The sequence below is a fragment of the Camelus bactrianus genome, chromosome 14 (assembly GCF_048773025.1).
Source record: "Camelus bactrianus isolate YW-2024 breed Bactrian camel chromosome 14, ASM4877302v1, whole genome shotgun sequence".
Taxonomy (NCBI): domain Eukaryota; kingdom Metazoa; phylum Chordata; class Mammalia; order Artiodactyla; family Camelidae; genus Camelus; species Camelus bactrianus.
This window is the reverse complement of record NC_133552.1, coordinates 21,283,454-21,303,422: the sequence shown is the minus strand read 5'-3', so window position 1 is coordinate 21,303,422 and position 19,969 is coordinate 21,283,454. Positions and strand designations below refer to the sequence as shown.

At 40.1% G+C, this 19,969-nt stretch overlaps 2 protein-coding genes and 1 non-coding gene across 5 annotated transcripts in view; 1 reads left to right on the top strand and 2 right to left on the bottom strand.

Moving 5' to 3' along the window:
- Positions 1 to 19,452, bottom strand: part of ELF1 (E74 like ETS transcription factor 1) — a 91,577-nt gene extending 72,125 nt beyond the window's left edge. For all 3 annotated transcript variants that reach the window (XM_045508914.2, XM_074378254.1, XM_045508915.2), the window contains exon 1: positions 19,084 to 19,452. The gene's annotated coding sequence lies outside the window, so the exon portion shown is untranslated. The remainder of the gene's footprint in view (positions 1 to 19,083) is intronic.
- TRNAE-UUC (transfer RNA glutamic acid (anticodon UUC)) lies at positions 18,982 to 19,053 on the bottom strand. Its single transcript has one exon. It is a non-coding gene; the product is annotated as a tRNA-Glu (tRNA).
- Positions 19,453 to 19,684: 232 nt separating the features above from the next.
- WBP4 (WW domain binding protein 4) overlaps positions 19,685 to 19,969 on the top strand; it is a 33,626-nt gene continuing 33,341 nt past the window's right edge. Inside the window, exon 1 of the mRNA XM_010973289.3 lies at positions 19,685 to 19,937. Coding sequence (XP_010971591.1) covers positions 19,936 to 19,937 — 2 coding nt within the window. The 5' untranslated portion in view covers positions 19,685 to 19,935. The remainder of the gene's footprint in view (positions 19,938 to 19,969) is intronic.

Below are 19,969 nucleotides of genomic sequence, written 5' to 3'. Positions count from 1 at the left end.
GAATTACCTAGAGAAGCTTATTGAAGACACATGCCTACTCCCAGAAACAAGCTCAGTAGTAATGGGGTAGACCTCGATTCACCTGTTTCCAGCCCTGTCTTCCCCACTCTCTAACTATCCCCACTGTCTGTTTCTCTCTCTCTCTTGTACATACACACCCTCCAGCCTTACTGAAAACTTCTGGATTGCTCCATTCATTCCCTGGGCTTGGAAAGCACTTACCTTATTTCCTACCCTTTCCCTTATCTCTATCCACTCATTCATCCTTCATAGTCTCAGTTCAAATGCCTTCTCTGCATGAGGGCTCCGCCTAAAAACCCCACTTACAATTACTATTACAAGAACTGGCCATACAGCCGAAAGGGAACTTAGAGATCCTCTATTCAGTCCAGTGGTTTTTAAAATTTTTTGTTAAGCAGTTGAAGTCTTATAAAAAATCCTCAAGGAATCTTGATACTATATACATTTAAGTCTTCAGTGTTTTAAGAAAAACTAAAAAATCAATGCAATCAAATCTCATTTTAAAAATAGGGAAAGGAGGTCTATGGAGAGAAGCGACTTGACTGATGTCAAGTTTGTAACAGATCTGAGGGACTCCTAGGCACTCACTTATTTGGCAAATATTCACTGAGCACCAACTATGTGCTAGGCACTGTTCTAGACTCTTGTTACAAGTAAATAAGAAAATACATTCAGTAAAGAAAGATACATTGCTCATAAATGATCCCTACTCTCATGGTGCTTACATTCTAGCTAGAAAGAGAGAAATGTTATGAACTAAATATATATATATATGTTGATTATAAATAAAAGATACAAATAAAATATATGGTATGTTAGTGATAAGGACAAAGAAGAAAATATAAAATAGCACTGAGAAGAATGTGACAATTTAGACAGACTAGCTGGGGAAGATTTCCTCTTGCTAGGTCACTTTTGAATAAAGACCTCTAGCCATGAAGACATATCTAAGGAAAAACATTCCAGGTAGAAAAAGCCTTGCAAAGACTCTAACAGGGAGCTTGCCTGATATGTCCTAGGAAAGCAAGGAGGCCAGCGTGGTTCAAGTGGAGAAAACAAGGAGGAGAGTAACAGGAGGAGGAAAAGTACTAGAAACAACAGAGTCCCACCATTTAGAGATTTTAGCTGGGGAGTGCTGAGTAGCTGGGTCCTAAGATTTGACTGCTGTGTTGAAAAATGCCTACAGAAGGGTAGGGATGGAAGCAAGAAGAAGCTTATGCAATAACTCAGAAAAGATGATAACGGCTTAGACAAAGGAGGCAGCAGAAGAGGAAGATATGATTAAATTATGGGTATGTTTTTGAAGAATATCCAACAAGATTTTTTTAATGGATAGCAAATGGATTGTGGGGGAGAAGAAGGCTTCAAAACTCCATTTTTGATGACTAGAAAACTGCAGTTGCCAAAACTGCAAGAGGAAAGATTGTAGATAATAATGGTTTGGGGTAGGGGGAGTTATTGAACACGCTGAGTTTGAGATGTTTGTTTGCTATCCAAATAAAGAAGTCAAACTGAGTATATTGTCCTGGAGTTGAATACACAGTCCTTAAGTCCCATCTGGGTTAGTTATATAAATTTGGGAGTCATTAACATACATATGATATTAAAGCTACTGACATAAAAGGTAACAATGATAGGCTTTTGGGATACTCCAATATTTAGAAGTATGGAAGATGAGGCAGAAGGCTGAAAAGGAGTACCCAAAAATGCAGCAGGAAAATAAAGCAAATGTGGTACCATCCTGAAATTTGAGTAAAGGTATTTGCAGGAGGAAGGAATGTGCCAAATGATGATGACAGGTCAACAAAATGAGGTCTGAGAGGAAAATGACAGTTAACTTAGCAACATAGACATCACTGTTGATTTTGAAAAAGAGTTTTCATGGTGTGGTAGGGGCAGAAAAAAAAAACAAGCTAAACATCTGATGAGAGAGAATTTATGGGAGAATGAGATGTGAGAAACTAAAGATAAAAAATAATTTTGTTGCTAAGGGATCAAGAAAAGATGAGTGAGGGGTACTACTGTTTAAGAAAAGCAGTGCCTTTTATATGACCCAGAATATCCCATTTTGTATTAAACTTAATTTTGCACAAGTCTGTGTCTACACTGATAAACCAGTTACCCACTTAAGGGCAAGAACTGTATCATGCAGCTTCTACAACCAACTGTGACTGTGAACAAGTGACTTCATACTATTAAGGGATTTCAGTTTCCTTTTTTTTTTTTTTTTTTTTTTTTTTTTGTACAATACTGGGAGAGTCTAGATATCTGGTAATTTTGAACACCCATTTTAGTTCTAACACTTCATTATTCTGTAGCCTCCCCAAGGCCTATGAATAGTGTTTTAGGAACTGAGAACAAAAATCACATTAAGGCTACATTTAAAAAAGAAGTCTCATCAAATTTTTATATAGTTTATTGAAAGCAGTATGTAAAAACTTCAGATATTCATAACAACTTGGAAATTTTATAAAGTCTTCCAAAAATTCAATTATACTTCTTATACTTTACTAATTAAAGGTTTAAAAAAAGAGAAAACCTATATTAATATTCTAGAAACATTTCTTTATCTTATAGCAGTAGACTATTTAAGCAAATGGACTTTTAGCACAAGTCCAAAAAAGTTAATCTTAAAATACACCAAAACTCCATGCTCTGAAAAAAAGACAAGCCTCTTATTTTAAACTAGCCTGATTTAGACTATCTATTTTATTTGATATTTATTATTTATCTATAAAACAAATTAAAGGCTCTATTTAAAAGCAGATTAATAAAGAGATTATTAGTATTATGGTTTTCTCATAAATAAATGCACTCAATGGAAATTCATCATTGCCTGTAGGTTGATGACTTACTACTTGGCTTGACTTTTTGCTGTGGGCCTGAACCACAGAATGCTTAGCCCCAAAGATTAAAACCCAGCAAAAAGGAAAACGAAAACTACTTAGCTATTATTCTTGTGCTTTAATAAAAGGAAGAACCACATATAAAGAGAAAAGCAGAGGAATTTTAGGATATGTTCCAGAAATAAGAACTTCAATTTCTCTTAATTACACTGCTGGTCAAAATAGGGAAATGAAGAAACTATCATTAGCAACTAGCTATGCAAATCCACAAAAACTGACCTAAATTGCTTATTATAGTGCCAGGACACATAATGTATTCTCAAACACCTATCAAAAAAGGGGAGGATAAACAAACATACTAATAGTACTATCTATCCTTGGCAATAAAATGAAATTACCGACGAACACAACTTGTATGACTCTTAAAAAGCATTATGGTGAGTGAAAGAAGCTATTGTCAATGGCCGTATGATCCCATTTATATGACATGTCGAAGAGACAAGACTGTAATGATGGAGAACAGGTCAGTACTTGTAGGGGTGTGGGTCGGGGGAGGGTGTGATCAACTGTAGAGACAGCATGAGGGAGTTCTGAGGGGTGATGGAATTGTTCTATATTCTGATTATGGTGATGGCTACACAAATTTGCACATCTGATTCCCCAACTCAAGAATGAAATCTTTTTTAAAGGAATTTCTCATAAATTCTACCTCTATTCCTATTAGGAAAAAAACTTCAATGGCCTACCAGTACCCACAGAACAAATTCCAATACAAGATATTTTTGCAACTTGACTTTGGTCTACCTTATTACAGCCTCACCTGTGACCATTCCAAACCTTCCAACATCCACTCCACAATCTAGCTTTGCTCAATTTATTAATCTGGAGTATGTCATGCTTTCTCACACCACATTTGCTGGCCTTCCCCATCTGGTGAATCTCCTGCAAAGCCCTTCTCTCCTCCACCATTAAAAAGAACTGGTCACTTCCTCCTTTGTGCTCCCACAGTATTTTGTGAGTGATCAAACAGATAAATGAACCACACTGTTTACCCATTCATACATATATTTATGCAGTCCTACAATATGCAACATGCTCTAGGTTTGGGAGACCCAAAAGTGAACTGACTTCCTTCATAATTCCTCCTGCCATCTCTGCTGGAATATCTGGTGAAGACAGTCTTCTTATGTTTTGTGGTTTTATCTTTTTTTTTTTTTACCATTTATTTACATGTCTCATTGGTCATTTATTGCTGCCAGATAGCGTTCCTGGCCCACAATAGTTGTTTAATAAATATTTGCTGAATGAAAACATTTGGAAGTTCAACTAAATATTGACTCAATGATAAATCTGCTTTTTTCTCTTCCACGCAATCCAAGCCATTCTCAGGTCATTTCTGTAAGGCTAAATTACACAAAATGCAAGGCCCCTTTCTAACTTTCCTGAACAGTCCAATTCCTATGAATAGGCTGGTCAGGCTGGGTCTGGCAGCCCTGTTTAAGGATCAAGCCCAGAGCATTTGTTAACAGAGAACAGCTTCTGGATTAGTCCCAGTGCTTACACCTGAACATCTCATCATGTTAACAGATCACAAATAAAACTAGAGACAGAGAGAGGAAAGAACAAAGAAGAAAACTCCCACTAGATTAGGACCGATTATCCAGTTGTGGCCCTTTCAACATATGGTCTCTGTCCCTTTCAGGCTTTTACTTACAAGGCTTCTTGTCTATAAACTTCTTCAATTAGAAGCAAGCCCGTAAACAGTTCAATAAAAAGGAATGTTCAAATAAGATATTTAGACTATAGGCTTTACTTATTCATGTTTCATAACACCATACAGATGAACAATTAATGACTTCTTTGAATTCCTAATTTATTATCAACACAAAAGACACATTTCAGCTACAGCCAAACTGCTCTGCTGCTCTTCTTCCTACTTGAAATCATATCACTGGTACAAGTGAAACTTTAAAATTTAAAAGTATTTTAGATCTACCATCATTTCAGAAACTATTTCTTGGACCTATATGATGCTCTAAGTATTTTAACATTCTCAAATTTCTATCTCCTAGTCTCACTTCTGTACCACAGATTCTTCTATCCAACTTGACAACTCCATTCCAATGTCTGATCATTTTCTCAGACTTAACATATCCAAACCTGAATTCCTGATCTTCCCTCCAAAACCTACTCTACCCAGTCATCTTGGTGGCTATTCAATACTTCCAGGCGCTCAGACCAAAAAACTTTGGCTCTTGTCTGACATATACATACCCAAGCTGTCAGGAAACCCTGTTGGTTTATCTTCTAAGCATATATAGACCCCTATCACCACTCAACTTCATTGTTCCCATCATGTTTCAAGCCACTGTCATCTTTTACCTGCATCATTGCGGTCATCTAAGTAGCCTTCCTGTTTCTATTCTTCTCTATCTACAGTCCACTCTCAAAGCAGCAATCAGAAGTAATCCATTTAAGAAGGGAAGTCAGACCATATCACACTCCTGCTTCAAAATCCTCCTATAGCTCCTCTTTTCACACACACAAAAAATGTCTTTGAAACTGCTTATAAGGACTGCAAGACCTTACCCAACCCCAGCGTCTTCCTACTTCCTGCTTGCTCTCCGTCTTCTAGGCACACTGACCTCTCCTTGCTATCCCAAGAACACATCAAGCATTCTTCCCTCCAGGTCTTTGCACAGCCTGTTCTCACTGCTTAGGAAGCTTTCCTGCTAGATACCCAGGTAGCTAACGCTTTACCTCCTGTGGTAAACTGCTGCAGTAACAGCTATTAATTTGTTCATACTCCTCTGTGTGACACATGGCTGACTGCCTCTTCTCCCGTTAGAAGGCGGAGTCTCCTTTTCCATCGCTTAAAACAAGAGTTGGGCAAGTGATTTGCTGTGGCCAATGGATTAATAACAAATAAAACACAAGCAGAGGCTTGAAAAGTTTAGGCACACAGGGGCTTACCCTCTCTTGCTGCTGGGATCCCTTCTGCCATCATGAGAGTATGAGAGCCACACAAAGAGGCCCCAGTTGTGTGAGTGAAGCCACCCTACAATATGTATCCAGCCCCCGCTGAGTCAGCTCTAAAGAATCACCCAGTCAACCCACAGAACCATAAAAATAATAATATATCATAATATAAGCAATATATATTATAATGTAAGTGACACATACAGTTGCTCAAAAATTATAACTTGCTCATTTAAAGCAGTGATTTGAAACCATTCTCCTTCTAGAATCCTACACCCTTTCTATAACATCTCAAACTTTTAAAACCTCATAAATACTTTGAACTTTAGAATTCTGTTTTAAGTTAAAATAAAATGTTTAAAGTAAAAAAGATTCATGAATTTAATTTGACGTAAGTTTTACCTCAAAAGAAAAAAAAAGTAAACAAATACTGAAACATGCTAAAGAATTTAGATGGAAATGTACTAACGCTTGCAATTTACTTGGCTGCAATTTACTTTTCCCTGGAAGGACAAATGTGTGCTAAAGCAAATATTGTAAAATGTTCATGGTAAAGTCTAGATGGCTGGTTTATGAGTGTTCATTGTAAAATTTCAGCTTTGCTGTATGCTTGAAAACTTTCATAATAAAATGTGGGAGGAAAGAGAAAAACTATTATTAATGGAACCAAACAGAGAAATAGAAAAATGGGCACTGGGCATGAATAGGCACTTTACAAAACATGGCCAAACATGAGAGAAGATAAGATGTTCAAAGATGTTCTTTCTCACAGCCTCTGAGCAGAAAAACAATACCGCTTTTTACCTATTAAGACAGCAAAGAGTAAAATGATTAGAGAAGGTAAAGGGGAAATAAATGGTCTCGCACTCTATTCACGAGCATAAAAGAATATTCCAGGAGGCAATTTCACAACCAAAAGGCCTTTATGTATCTTTTCAGTCCTGTAATTTATTCTAACAGAACAAATATACATGCAAAGAAAAATTCAGTACCACTGTTCAAAACAGTAAAAAGCTGAACACAAACTATTATTTAAATCAGATGTTACAGAAACCATATCTCATAATAGCCATATTATTCCGCTATTAAGAATGATTATCTATACAAAATGGTAAAGCTATGGAAAACTCTCCAGAATATATCTAACTGCAGTATGCAAGGTAGAAAACAGTATGTATCACTGCACAATGGACATCTGTATATACATGTGTGGTCCACATTTCAATATCTGAGGTATTGATCAAGTGAAAGTTTATAGTCCTTAATGCTGGTTAGTAAAATTGTTATGATATGTATTATTCGCCTGTGTTATTCGGTATTTAAGTAGCTTCTATGTGCCTGGCACTGTAGACTCAGGATCTCAGGTAAACAATTCAGACACAGTCCTTGATCACCTATGAAGGAAATCAACAAAGAGACAGAAAGGGTGACCAAGAAAACCTAGTTTAGGTAGGGAAGGCCTCCCTGAAAATGTGACAGCTGCTTTGAGACCTGAATGATAAAGGCAGCAGGCAGTTGTGAAAAAGAATACTATCAGCAGAGGAAGTTGTAGGAGCAAACAAAGGCAAGGCGGCAGGAGGAAGCGCCAGGGCTCTCTTGGTTCAGGGAGGGATGAAGTAGGAAAAGGGGCTTGAGAAGTTCTTATACTGAACATGTGTCACTTTTACAACTAGGAGAAAAGATCAAACTGGTTTCATCCTAAAAAACAAAAAACCTTTACCACTACCCCAATCATACAAAACTTTGAAAATCTTTCCTTGCTAAGTGCTTGGCATACATATCTCACTTAATCCTCATGACAGAGCTATTAAAAAGCCCTCAGAAGACTTCACAAAGTGGAACATTCTTGGGACAATGATTCTCCAAAACCAGTCCGTACGACAGATGCATGAGAATCATCTGGACATACACACACAGTGCATGTGCGCGCGTGCGCACACACACACACACGCACACAACCTGAGTCCTATACCAAGGATTCAAGTTAGTAGGGCTTAAGTGGACCCAGGATTCCCTATTTTTTACTGCTCAGGTGACCAGAAATTAGCATAGCGACAATCAGACCTTTGTACCTCAACAGGCCTGACTGCACCTGTGTGTACACAGTCCCAGAATACCATATCTAGATTAAGTCAGTGGGATCATATTTGTATTCAGTAGATCCTACTTAGGGAATCAGCAAGGTGTGTAATATAGTTTTCATATATTTCATACATTTAAAGAAGATATTTTTCAAATTCAAGCTTTTCCTTAAAAAACAAAACAAAACAAAAGACAAACTCCACGATTCAATACCCAATTGTCACACCCTCCCCACTGGATCTACCATCCTTTCTCATGCCCTTCACAGCCAACCTTCCTCAAAGATTTGTCTATGCTCCAATTCCTCATTTCCCACTTCTTCTTGGACTCATTCTAATCTAGTCTAATCTAATCCTGCCTCTACTATGCCATTAAATCTGTTCTGACTAAAGTCAACTACCACTCAGGGCTAAACCAATGAACACTTTCAGAATTTATTTTGTTAGACCTAATAAATGCTCTTTCCTGGTTTTCCCCCAATTCCACACTACTTTTCTGCAGTCTTCTCTGCCCCACCTCCTCTATCTCACCACTGAATGCCAGACATCCTAAAAGTTCTGTTGAAAACCCTCTTCTCACTTGACTCTCCCTGGGCAAACTCATCCACTTCTAGGGTTTCAACTGCCAACTCAGAGTATAAAGGTGAAAATCACCTCTGCTCAATTACCTTTGATAATTTCCTTAAACTTACCTTTTAAGTACATTTTACCATATTAACAGACCACATTGGCAATCGATACATCATCTGAATAGATATAATTGAACCATTTTTCTCTCTGACTTTCAAGCACCAGATTCAGTAGGTAATTTGTATTTAAAGGCCACACTGAACAAAAAGATATATATTTTTTCAACTTACTTCCACTCCATTCCATCTCCATACTCCCTAGCTGAAAACGTGTGCTCATCCTGTTTAAGATAAAATTCAAAATCCTTAACATGACCTACAATGCCTTATATGATCTGATACTTGCCATCCTCACCTCCCAACACATTTCACTACATTACAGCCCTAGGGCCTTCTTCCATTTCCCACAGTGTACCTTTTCTTTCCTTCTTTGGAATATTTCCAAAATGCTACTCCCTCAGCCTCCCATCACTTTGCATTTTCCCCTTTCTCCTAGCCAATGCTTCCTCATCCTTACAAATCCTATTTAAATGTCACTATCTTGGGGAAACCTTTTCAATATGGCCCTTTCTACCTACTCTGCTAGGGGTCTCCCTGTTCCACATATAACACTCAAATGCACTTTTTATTTGTTCAATCAACGTCTGTCTCTCCCACTAAGACGTAAGCTTCCCAAGGACCTTACCTGCTTTTCTCATTGTTACATCCTGAGCACCTAGCACCTGAATACTGACTGAATTAGTAACTTCAGTCTCATCACAGATTCTTTTTACTCCCTTACAATCTGCATATCCACATATAAATTCAGGTTTGTCTCTGTAAAAAAAACTGTAGCAAAATATGTTAAGTTTTACCACCTTAACCACTTAAAGTGGATAGTCCAGTGGTAGTAAGTACAGTCATACTGCTGTGCAACCAATCTCCAGAATCTGTTTCCCCTTGCAAAACTGAAACACTATACCCATTAAACAACTCCCCATTCCCTCCCCTCCAGCCCCCAGCAGTCACCATTCTACTTCTGTCTCTATGATTCTGACCATCCTAGGAAGCAAATGTTAAGTAGAACCATGCAGTATTTGTCTTTTTGTAACTGGTTTATTTCACTTAGTATGATGCCCTCCAGGTTCATTCATATTGTACCAAGTGTCAAAATTTCTCTCTTTTTTAAGGCTGAAAAATATTCCACTCTATTTTGTTTCTTCATTTATCCATTGATGGACACTTGGGTTACTTTCACCTTTTCACTACTGTGAATAATGCTGCTATGAACATGGATATACAATCTCTTTGAGACTCTGCTTTTAATTCTTTGAGGTATATAGCTAGAAATGCAATTGCTAGATCATATGGTAATGATTTCTAATTTTTTGAGGAACTGCCATACTGTTTTCCATAGTGGCTGTACCATTTTACATTCCCATGAATAGTACACAAGGGCTCCCCTGTCTCCACATTCTCACCAACACCGGTTTTTGTCTTGTTTTGTTGATAGCAGCCATTCTAATGAGTGTGAGGTGGCAGATTTGCTTTTGTTTGTAAGTGCTTTCTTTTTCCTACAAACATGTGGTTAAAAAACCCTCTTAAAATATGGTCCATGAACTAGCAAAAGACAATTCTAGAAGGTACTGAAAATGGCAAAGAAGAAACAGTCTTTCAAAGCAGGACTTTAAGGGACAATAAAATTGTGGTTCATGTGAAATGACAAAAAAACCCAAAGCCAAAACAAAACAAAAAAAAAAACAACCCTAGAGAGAACAAATAAAGGAAAGACATTCCCACTCATATCTGAAATTTCCTGATGCCATCTGCCTGCTTAAAGTTTTGAATTCCTTAAGCCTACCTTCTGCCTTACAATCTGGATACTTCCCTTCTCCCCTACCTGCCATCATGTGCTAGGACGATTCTTTCCTTTCTACTTCAGCTCTGCAACTGGGTCAGTGCCTGCCCTGCTCAGTGGGTGACTAAATGGCAGGGCCCCATCCTTCCCAGTTAACAGGGTCATCTGGGTCCCTTGGCATAAGAGGGTATCAGTGATACACACAGACGTTAGGAAAGCAAATCCCATTACAACCTTAAAAGCTTGAATTAAATGTTTAATGAAATCTGGAAACAGATAAAAAGTTTCACAAAAAGCAATATAACACAGCCTGAATCAGAAATGCACTGTTGTCTTGGGATTTTGAATCCAAAAGAAACTTTAACTAAATTAAAAGATTAAGTTACAAAGAAAGATTTAAGACTATCTAAAGACTATTTCTGGATCTAGAAGTCACTAGCTAAGTACATTCCCAGAGACTGAAAGTAAAGCAAAAAAGAAGTTTCAAATGAAAAGTATCTATTTAACAGTGAATAGTTTGCATTCAAAAATTAAAAGATCTTTTAAAATTTGTACATACACACCCAACACATACACAAGACTTAGGAAACAGTGGTCATAGCTTTATCAAAATTCAAGTCATCTATGCTGGAATTATTTTTCAAAGAACAAAATGTTTTATATTTACAGTTGATAAAGTGAACCCATGTGTAAAAAGTAAAACAGAATGCTATCATTAACCCTAAAGCAATCACCATTCTAGAATTAAAAGGCAGATACTGTGTGATTGTTTCTTAAGTGTAGGCTAAATATTAAGCTAAAAGTTTCTTTATATAAAGTCAATGTCACTTATAGTTTTAAAACGATATGATAATGAAATCGTCAAAGAAGGTTAGAAAACACAAATGTATCTCCATCTTTATTGGCTCTTTATCTCAATACTTAAGAAAGGAGCAAACAGACCATGAAGTACTTTGAAAGTTACTTTCCTTAAATAATACTGTTTTTTATATGGCAATGTACCTAGTGGACCTAGATGAATATTTGCATTTTCACCATTCATAGTCCACTTCACTTAAAATTACACAGTATACATCAACTGTAGAATATAAGGTATACATGTAGCAAAAAAAAGTTTAGAAAAGTCAACCACAATCCCATCTATTTACCATGAAAATGTTAAATAAAACCAAACACTAGAAGTATATCATCATGTTTGTCATGCTACAGTTTTGAGAAAAACTAACTCAGAGAAATATCTGAATACTTAAAATCATGAACATCATATTTGAAAATCTCTCCATTATCAAAGTGTAAGGTCCCTGAAGTGAAGTATCAGGTAACGTGAGGGGGAAGGGGTTCAGTTGATGTGTCATCTATTCCCTTCCTCAGCCTGGATATCACATTCAGACAGAACACATGACTGCAACCTCAGAATGAGGCTTCAGCCCACTTCTGCTTTACTGCTAACACAAATTTTAAGCTACCCCACCCCTCCAGACACTTCAGGGAAAACAAGCGTGTAAGTCATTTACAACATCAGGCTCATCTGCTGGGAAAGTTTTATTTTGCAGAGTTCTAGGCAGAACCATTTCCTGAGTTGCAGAGAGCAAACAATTCTTTCATAACCACCATTTCATTTTTATTCCAGCTCGTTTACCAGTTGAATTTGTGAGCAGACTGCCCTTCTAAATAAATAACAATAAAATCCAAATTATTTACATAAATACAATTAAGGCAGTTCACCAAAGCATGGAGAATTTCTAACAATAAAATCCAACCTTACCAAAAATGGGAAGGAAAGGCCATTTTCACTTAAGGGGAAAAAAGTGAAGAAAGAATTGTTAAGAAATACAACTCTCAAGGACAGTATCATACATACTATAAAACAGGGTTAAAAGAAGTAGAAGAAAAAAATACCATTTTACCACAGGCATACGTGCCACAATGTTTTTAAAAACACCCTCTTTGATATGCAATTTCTAGAGAAAGAAGCATGCCATCTAAAAAGCATTCATGAGTTTCTTCGCAATATTTTGAAGCATTAATTGTATTTTAGATTCCATTTATTTAAAAGCCTGAGATACAGTTCAGGAAACAAACTAATTTCAATTTTCTGTTTAATGAGCATAATCACATATACCAACGTGGAAGAACCACAATCACAATCACAATAGTAGGTTTCAAATGAATGAAGTTTTATTATAATTCTTGAGAACTTTAGTACAGTTATATTGCCCACAGGGTGGCAGTCTCATAGTCTTCACTCAGAATTCAGTGAACAATTTCAGTGTTCAAAAAGACACACAAACATAAAACAATAAAAAGAAAAGAGAAAAAAAGAACAAATTAAACATGCACATACACTCACAAGTGGGTGATAATAATTTACTGTCTGATCAACCCTAGGAGGAAAATTGTCTGTCCTCTCCAAAAAAAAAAAAAAAAATTAAAATTAAAATTAAAATTAAAATTAAATAAATAAATAAATCTATGCTTCAAAACTTCCCTAGTTCTTTGAGGGGTACTTACTTCCTAACATCTTGAACTTTTCCTTCAAGGTACCTCTTCTATCCAATCCTTTCTATTCTGCTGCTACCACCCTATTTAGGGAGCTACTAGAGGCAAGGAGAGCTGTTAGATTATTACTGTACTGCAAGAACCCCCAACCCTGGTCAAGGTGGACCCTACAAACACAGTCCTTCCATCCCCCAGTTCATCCTGCACACTAGTGACAAATTAATTTCATTAAAACACTTACCCTATTACCAGAAATTCTTCTCCTGGCTCAGTAAACTCCTTATTCCCAAATTTAAGGATCTACACAATCAGGACCTTCCAAAGTCTCCTATCTTAATGCTCTGCAGGAATCAAGGGGCTTTGCAAAATCATCTTCACTCTGAATATACCTTACAACTTCCTGTTTATCATTTATTCATTCATTCAAATATTTTCTGAATGCTCACTGTGTGCCAAGCACTGCTCCAAGTGCTGACGATACAGTGCGGGGTAAGTCGCAGTTTCTGCTCCGAAGATATCCCCCTGACTGGACAGTCTTGGGTTAAGAGCTGCTGTGGGAAGGGGGATAAGCCCCCAGGTACTTCCAGGTCTCTGCAGGGAGGGGTACAGCTCCTCCCAAGTGGGAGCCATCAGAAGCATGCTAGGGGTTGGGGGGTGGGTGGTGATAAGACACCATAGGACATCTGCCAGCACCGACACTGTCTGCTACAGACTAACCTATTTTTGCAGCCTTCTACTATACTAGTACTAGTACAATCACTACTGGCCCATCTCTAAGCTACCGGTAATCTCAGCTCAGCCAAAATGTGCCAGTAACCGTTATCGGTCCTCTGCTTCTACCTGCTTCCTTCTTACCGCCTTGCCTCCCACAACAGCATCCTCACCAGCAAAAGCCTAACCAGCCTTCCAAGTCCATCTCAAATGTTGCCTCCCAGAGGACTTTCCCCATTACTTTCACACAAATTGAGATGTGATATCTTAGAGACCTTCAAACTCGTGTAACCCTTGGCTTAGTCTCCTCCAAGCATTTACCACACTATGCACCGTATCCTAATTATCTGTGTACTTTAACCTCCTTCATCAGTTATTTACTGAGTTCCTGCTACCTTCCCGGACTATCTAGGAGCCAGAGCTGCAGTGTTACATCATTCCTTTATTATTTTATATATTTAACATACAAATGACAAATGTAAAATTTAGACAAAACATTCTATACACTTTTAATTGCTTCGATCTTTTTTAAACAGGTTTTCTGAGATATAGATTACATACCATAAAGTTCACCCATACAAAGATCAGAATTTAGTGGGTTTTTTTTTTCATATTTACAGAGTTGTGCAACCGTCATCATAACCTAATTTTAGGGCATTTTAATCACCTTAAAAAGAAACTTTTGCACTTACATTAGTAGTCACTTCCCATCCCCTTGTGCTCCACTCCCTCCCAATCCTAGGCAACCATATTGATCCTCTTTCTCTATAGATGTGCATTCTGGGCATTTCATATAAATGGAATCATAAAAAATGTGGTCTTTTGAGCCTGGTTTCTTTCACTTAGCAGAATGCTGTTGAGATTCACCCATGTTGTGGTATATATCAGTACTTCGTTTCTTTTTACTGCCAAATAATATTTGATTGTACGGATACACCACATTCTATTCATTTATGCATCAGCTGATAAACATTTGGGTTGTTTCCACTTTCTGCTTATAAATAATGCTCCTATAAACATTTACGTACAAGTTTTTGTGTGAACATATGTTTTGATTTCTCTTGGGTGTATATCTAGGAGTGAAACTGCTGGGTCATAGGTAAACTCAGCATTTAACATTTTCAAGGAACTGCCAAACTGTTTTCCAAAGTGACTGCATCAGTTTACATTTCCACCAGAAATGTATGAGGAGTCCAACTTTTCCACTATTGTTTGAATCTTACAGAACAAGAATGACCTCACTATACAATACCCTTACCCTCACAGAATTTACATTCTAGTGGAATAAGACAAGAAATAAACAGGAACAAATATACATGTTAATTTCAGATACTAAGAAAAAGGAGAAAATAAAACAGCATTAAGGTGCCCAGAAAGTAATCAGAAGAAAAGGGAGTCTCTAGTTAGAGCAGTCAGAAAAGGCTCTCTGGGAAGGTAACATTGACCTGAGTGAGATGTGCCAAGCTAGAGGGGGAATACTCTAGGTGGTGGAAACAGCAAGATGTAAAACTGAGAAAAGAACAAGTTTGGCATGTTCAAGAAACAAAAAGGAAGAAGTCAGTGTGGCTAAAGCACGATGAAGAGGCAGAGGAGACAGGAGATGACACTTAGGATGTAAGCCAGTCTGGGGAAGCCAGACAATGCTGGGCCTTACAGACCATGGTAAGGTCTCTGGATTTTTAAATGGCATCATTTTTTAATCCTTATATATCTTGAAATACAAATGTTCACCCATGTAAATATTTACTGAACTGTCGTGTATCTTCTGATTGGATCTAACAGCAGCAAATATTAAAGAGACTATCTGACAGGTCCTCCTGCACCTTCACAAGGCTGCTGGGCAGGACCAGTGGGACAGGGCTCAATATTGGAAGAAAAGCCGCAGTATTTAGTGGTGGAATTTGCCACCTAGAGACTGTCTGGTCCATGCATGGGTGGGCCATAAGTGGTCTCAGAGACATGAAGGCTTTCAACCTCTTTTAAAAGGAAAAAAGAAAAAGATTCCAAATGTCATTCCGGAAAAGAGAAGTTTTTTAGAGCAATGAAAATACTTAGTATGACATCATAACGATGGTTATCTATGACATTATACTTTTGTCCAAACTAAGGTGAACTGTGGACTTTGGTGACTATGATGTGTCAAAGTACGTTCATCCTTAGTTTAGAAAAAAAAAAGTACCATTCTGGTAAATAAAAATTAAAAAACAGCATATATGCTTATATGTGGAGAGGGGGTATACGGGAAATTTCTGTACCTTCTATCAATTTTGTTGTAAACCTAAAACTGCTCCCCCAAAAAGTCTTAAAAATAAGAAAACTCGGAGTAAACATTTTGGGCAAAACTTTGGTTTCAGTTATATACATATATATGTGTGTGTTTGTTGGATTGTGATGTAAAATGTATTTTTTAGTTCAAAAAAGTTTGCAAGCCACTGTAGTTAAGTTACGCTGGCAAATAAAAATAAAAATTAACCTCAAAAAAAAAAACCACAACTATTTGAGGGAAGTGGGTCTAGCTCAGTGGTAGAGCACATGCTTAGCATACATAAACCTCCATCAAAATAAGAGCGAGAATATTTGGGAAAATTCACACCATTTGATTTTTTTGCGGCCCAAGAGAGAACACGTAAAACATGAAAACCAATGGTGTTTTGGTAACAAGGCATAAGTATATGAATGAATCCTTACAAATTTATCACCTAGTCTTAACCAATTTAAAGTGTATGCCTCACTGACAGTAAGTAGCAGCTCTGTTTTAGAGTATTAAGGTCATTTTCAGTAAGTATTGTTGCAGGTCATTCTCATAACTTAAATCTAGATTTCATTCTTTTACATTTACTTCTAATTGATTTTCTCCGTTCTATTAATTAAAAATTAATACCCAACTGCTAAACATAAAACTTATCAGGTATAAAAAATATTCTACATGTTTCTGTACTGTTTGATTCAAAAACAAGAAAGTTTTCATATATTATACTGTATTTGTTTTTTTTCCCAAAAAGTGTTTTTAAAACTCTAGTGACATAAAACTCCCGTGACATAAAACTCCCTTGAGAAAACAACTTGTCGCCTAGTAAAAATTTATCAAGTTGAAATTCCTTTCTACGGTCCCAACTTGATCCCCATGGTCTCCTTCCAGGCAGGGTGCTCCTGCTGAACCAGACTACTTGCCAGCCTCATACTCATTCCCCCCACCTCAGCTTTATGATACACATTCTCCACTAGGAGAAATCCAACCTGATCGTCAAGGACCAGGGCAAATACCTCCCTCCTAGTTCTCTTTCCTGATTTCTCACCTCTGTGCTCCTGCAGTAATTCTGCAATTCAGATGCTGCCCTATCCAATTCCTATATAAGTCTGCTCTGTGGACAGAGATATTGTCACCAACTGGTTCTCTCAGTATATCCTCAAGGATATATAAAGCTATTGCAATTATACCAGGTGTCAGTGGAAAATCACATCCATTTGAGCACATTTGGTACAGTATACCAAGTCATTACAAAAAGCAAGGTCAGGAGAGAAGCTCTCTCTGGAGACAAAGCAGAGGGGTCTTTCCTTCCTTCCAAATTGGGGCCTAATTCTTTAGTAAATGGTTTTTGAACATGAAACATGACACAATCCCATTCTTCATTTAAATGAAGCTTTTCCACTTTTATTACCTATACAAGAATTGCTCAACAATTCTTGCAACTCTTAAGTCTGTGAGTGATATGAATTATCAAGAATTTATGGCTCTAAACCCAGAGCACAGAGGTGAAAGATCTACACAAACTCATACAGCTAATCACAGGGGCCAAAATATGGTTCCACTCAATATTCTATCCCCAACCTCCTAACCCAAAGAACGTGAACATCAGTTAACTTTCAAAAGCATCTGATAGGGCTTGGACGAGCAGAAACATTCAAATATTTGACTTAATGAAGATGACTTCATGTATTTTTAGTTGTGGAAATTTATTTACAATATGAAAGGAATTCATCCTTAATCATGCAGACCACATTAACAGATTATTTCAAAACTCACTGCGCAGTTAAAACTACCAAGTACAGTTTGGGAACGCACCTACTAACTACATCTCCTGCTCTTAGTAATGGCACTGACCAGAAACCCATTCACAAGAGCCACTTTTTCCTTCTTCATTTGTTCCCAAAGGCCCAACAGACTAAACATTACAGCCCACCCTGTTATCTAATTTCAGTTCGCATTTAAGATAACGCTTTTGTCTCATTTACAGCTCACATGCTGCTGACACAGCTGCCCCTTCTTTGTAATAAACACAGGGCTTCTATATTTAAAAATACAGTGAAACTTTGTTATAACATCCCCTCCCCAGTCTCTGGCCAGTTTTCTCGCTTCCAAGCCCCACCTCCACCCCAGGATTTTCTAACAGCGACGCTCAAAACGTTTGTTAGACCCTTAGTCAAATTTTTTCTTTAAAGACGTCTCATCACAGTGGTATTTTTCTTCTCCACAGAGTGTGTGCATGTTTGCATGTTTGCGTGCGTGCGTGTGTGTGTGTGTGTGTGTGTGTGTGTGTGTGTGTGTGTGTGTGTTGGGGGGGGGGGGAGAACGGGACGGATGCCCTTCCCCAGAGGCCTTCCCAAGCAAAAGCCCTCAAATCTGTGGCTCTCTTTCAGTGAGTCTGGGGTACTTTTTGTGAACCACGGCCAGCGCCGCCGATGTCAAGTTGGGAAGACCTCGCGCCGGCCTCGGGACGGGGCGAGGGAGCCCTGGGCGGACACGCGGCCGGTCGGGGGGCCAGGAAAGCGCGCCCGCGGGCAGCGGGGATCTCGGGCCCGCCCTCGGAGCCCCCACCACCACCACCACGCCTGGCGGGCTGCTTTGTGTCCGGCGGGGTGGGGGGGTTTCTCGTAAACGCCCGGCCGAGAGATAACGAGGGCTGCGAGCCGGGCGCCGGCTCCCGGGCGTCCAGGGCAGGGGGCAAACACGCCCCGCGTCGCTTGGGACAGTCAGAGGGGGGCGGCCGAGGAGGAGGGTGTGGGCTCGAGGGGGGCGCTGAGGGCAGATAAGGCGAGGCCGGAGTTAATCATCACCTCCCGAGCGTTTGGAAAGGGACGGCCCGGGGCCCAAGGGACGGGAGGGAGGCCCAGGGGAAAGCGAAACTCCCTTCTCCGCGGCTCAGCCCCGCCAGCCTCTTGCGGGAGCAGAGGGATCCTGAGCGCCCCCGCCCCTCCAGCCCGCCCCGCGCAGCACTCGTGGCTCCCAGAGCCGCAGGCCAGGTCACGGCATCACTAACAACTGCATTGGGACTTGTTTTCCACGAAATCACCCGGCGAAAGGGGCAGGAAAAGAGCCAGAGCCTTTGCAAATAAAATAAGTTTGTTCCCCGGTGTGGATTTCGGAAAACAAATAGACGTTCCCATACCGGGAGTCGAACCCGGGCCGCCTGGGTGAAAACCAGGAATCCTAACCGCTAGACCATATGGGAAGTGCTACTTAAGCTGCCGGGGTGACTCACCTGACAAGCGCAAACGCCGCCGCTGCCTCCGCTCCAACACTCGCTTGCCGCCGCTGCCGCCGCTGCCGCCGCCGCCGCTGCTTCTGCACCACCCGAGCCGCCGCCGCCGCTGCCCACGCGCTCGTGAGCGAGGGAACACGCCCGGCCCGAGCGCGCGGGCGTCCCGGGGGCGGGGCGGGGTCGCTCCGCCGCCTCAGAAAAGTTCTGAGGCAAACCCAGCGACTCGCGGCCCCCAAACCAGCCGTTTCACCTCTCTCTTTTTTTTTTTTAAACTCCGCCAACGGCCCCCAGCCTACAGGTCCGGGCTGCTCCGCTGGTCAAAGTGCGTGCGGACTAGTTGGCAAAGTTGAGGGCGGCGACGTCTCTGGGAACAGCTGTTTGCGTTCGGGGCGGAGGCGGCGCGCGAGCTCCTTGGCCACGAGCCAGCGAGCCTAGAAGAAGGGTGGAGGTTCTGGGTCTCAGGGAGAGAGAGACAGAGAGGAGGAGAGAGAAAGCGGGATGACGCGGGAACGTGAGGCCTGAGCTTCCCGTCTTTCAACTCAAGTCCCGTCGCGCTTTCGCCCCTTCTCGGTGACCTCAACCCCTTTATAGCGACCCCACCTCTCCGGAGCCGGGAGTACCGCCCCTGGAGGGGGAGGGGAAGGGGAAGGGGAGGAGATTGCGAACGCGGATTGAGTCGTCTGGGCACCCGTAGTTGGGAACCGTGGAACACTGGTCCCCGGGAAGGAGGGAGGTGTCCGTGCTCCGAGGCTCTGGTGGGCCTCGCTGCAGGCCGGGCCCTGACTCGCCTCGCGTGGGGAAGGCGACCCTGAGCCGGACGCAGGGGTGACCGGCGGAGCGGCTGGCCCAGTCATGTGAGTCGGGTCTCAGCCTCTAAACAACGAGG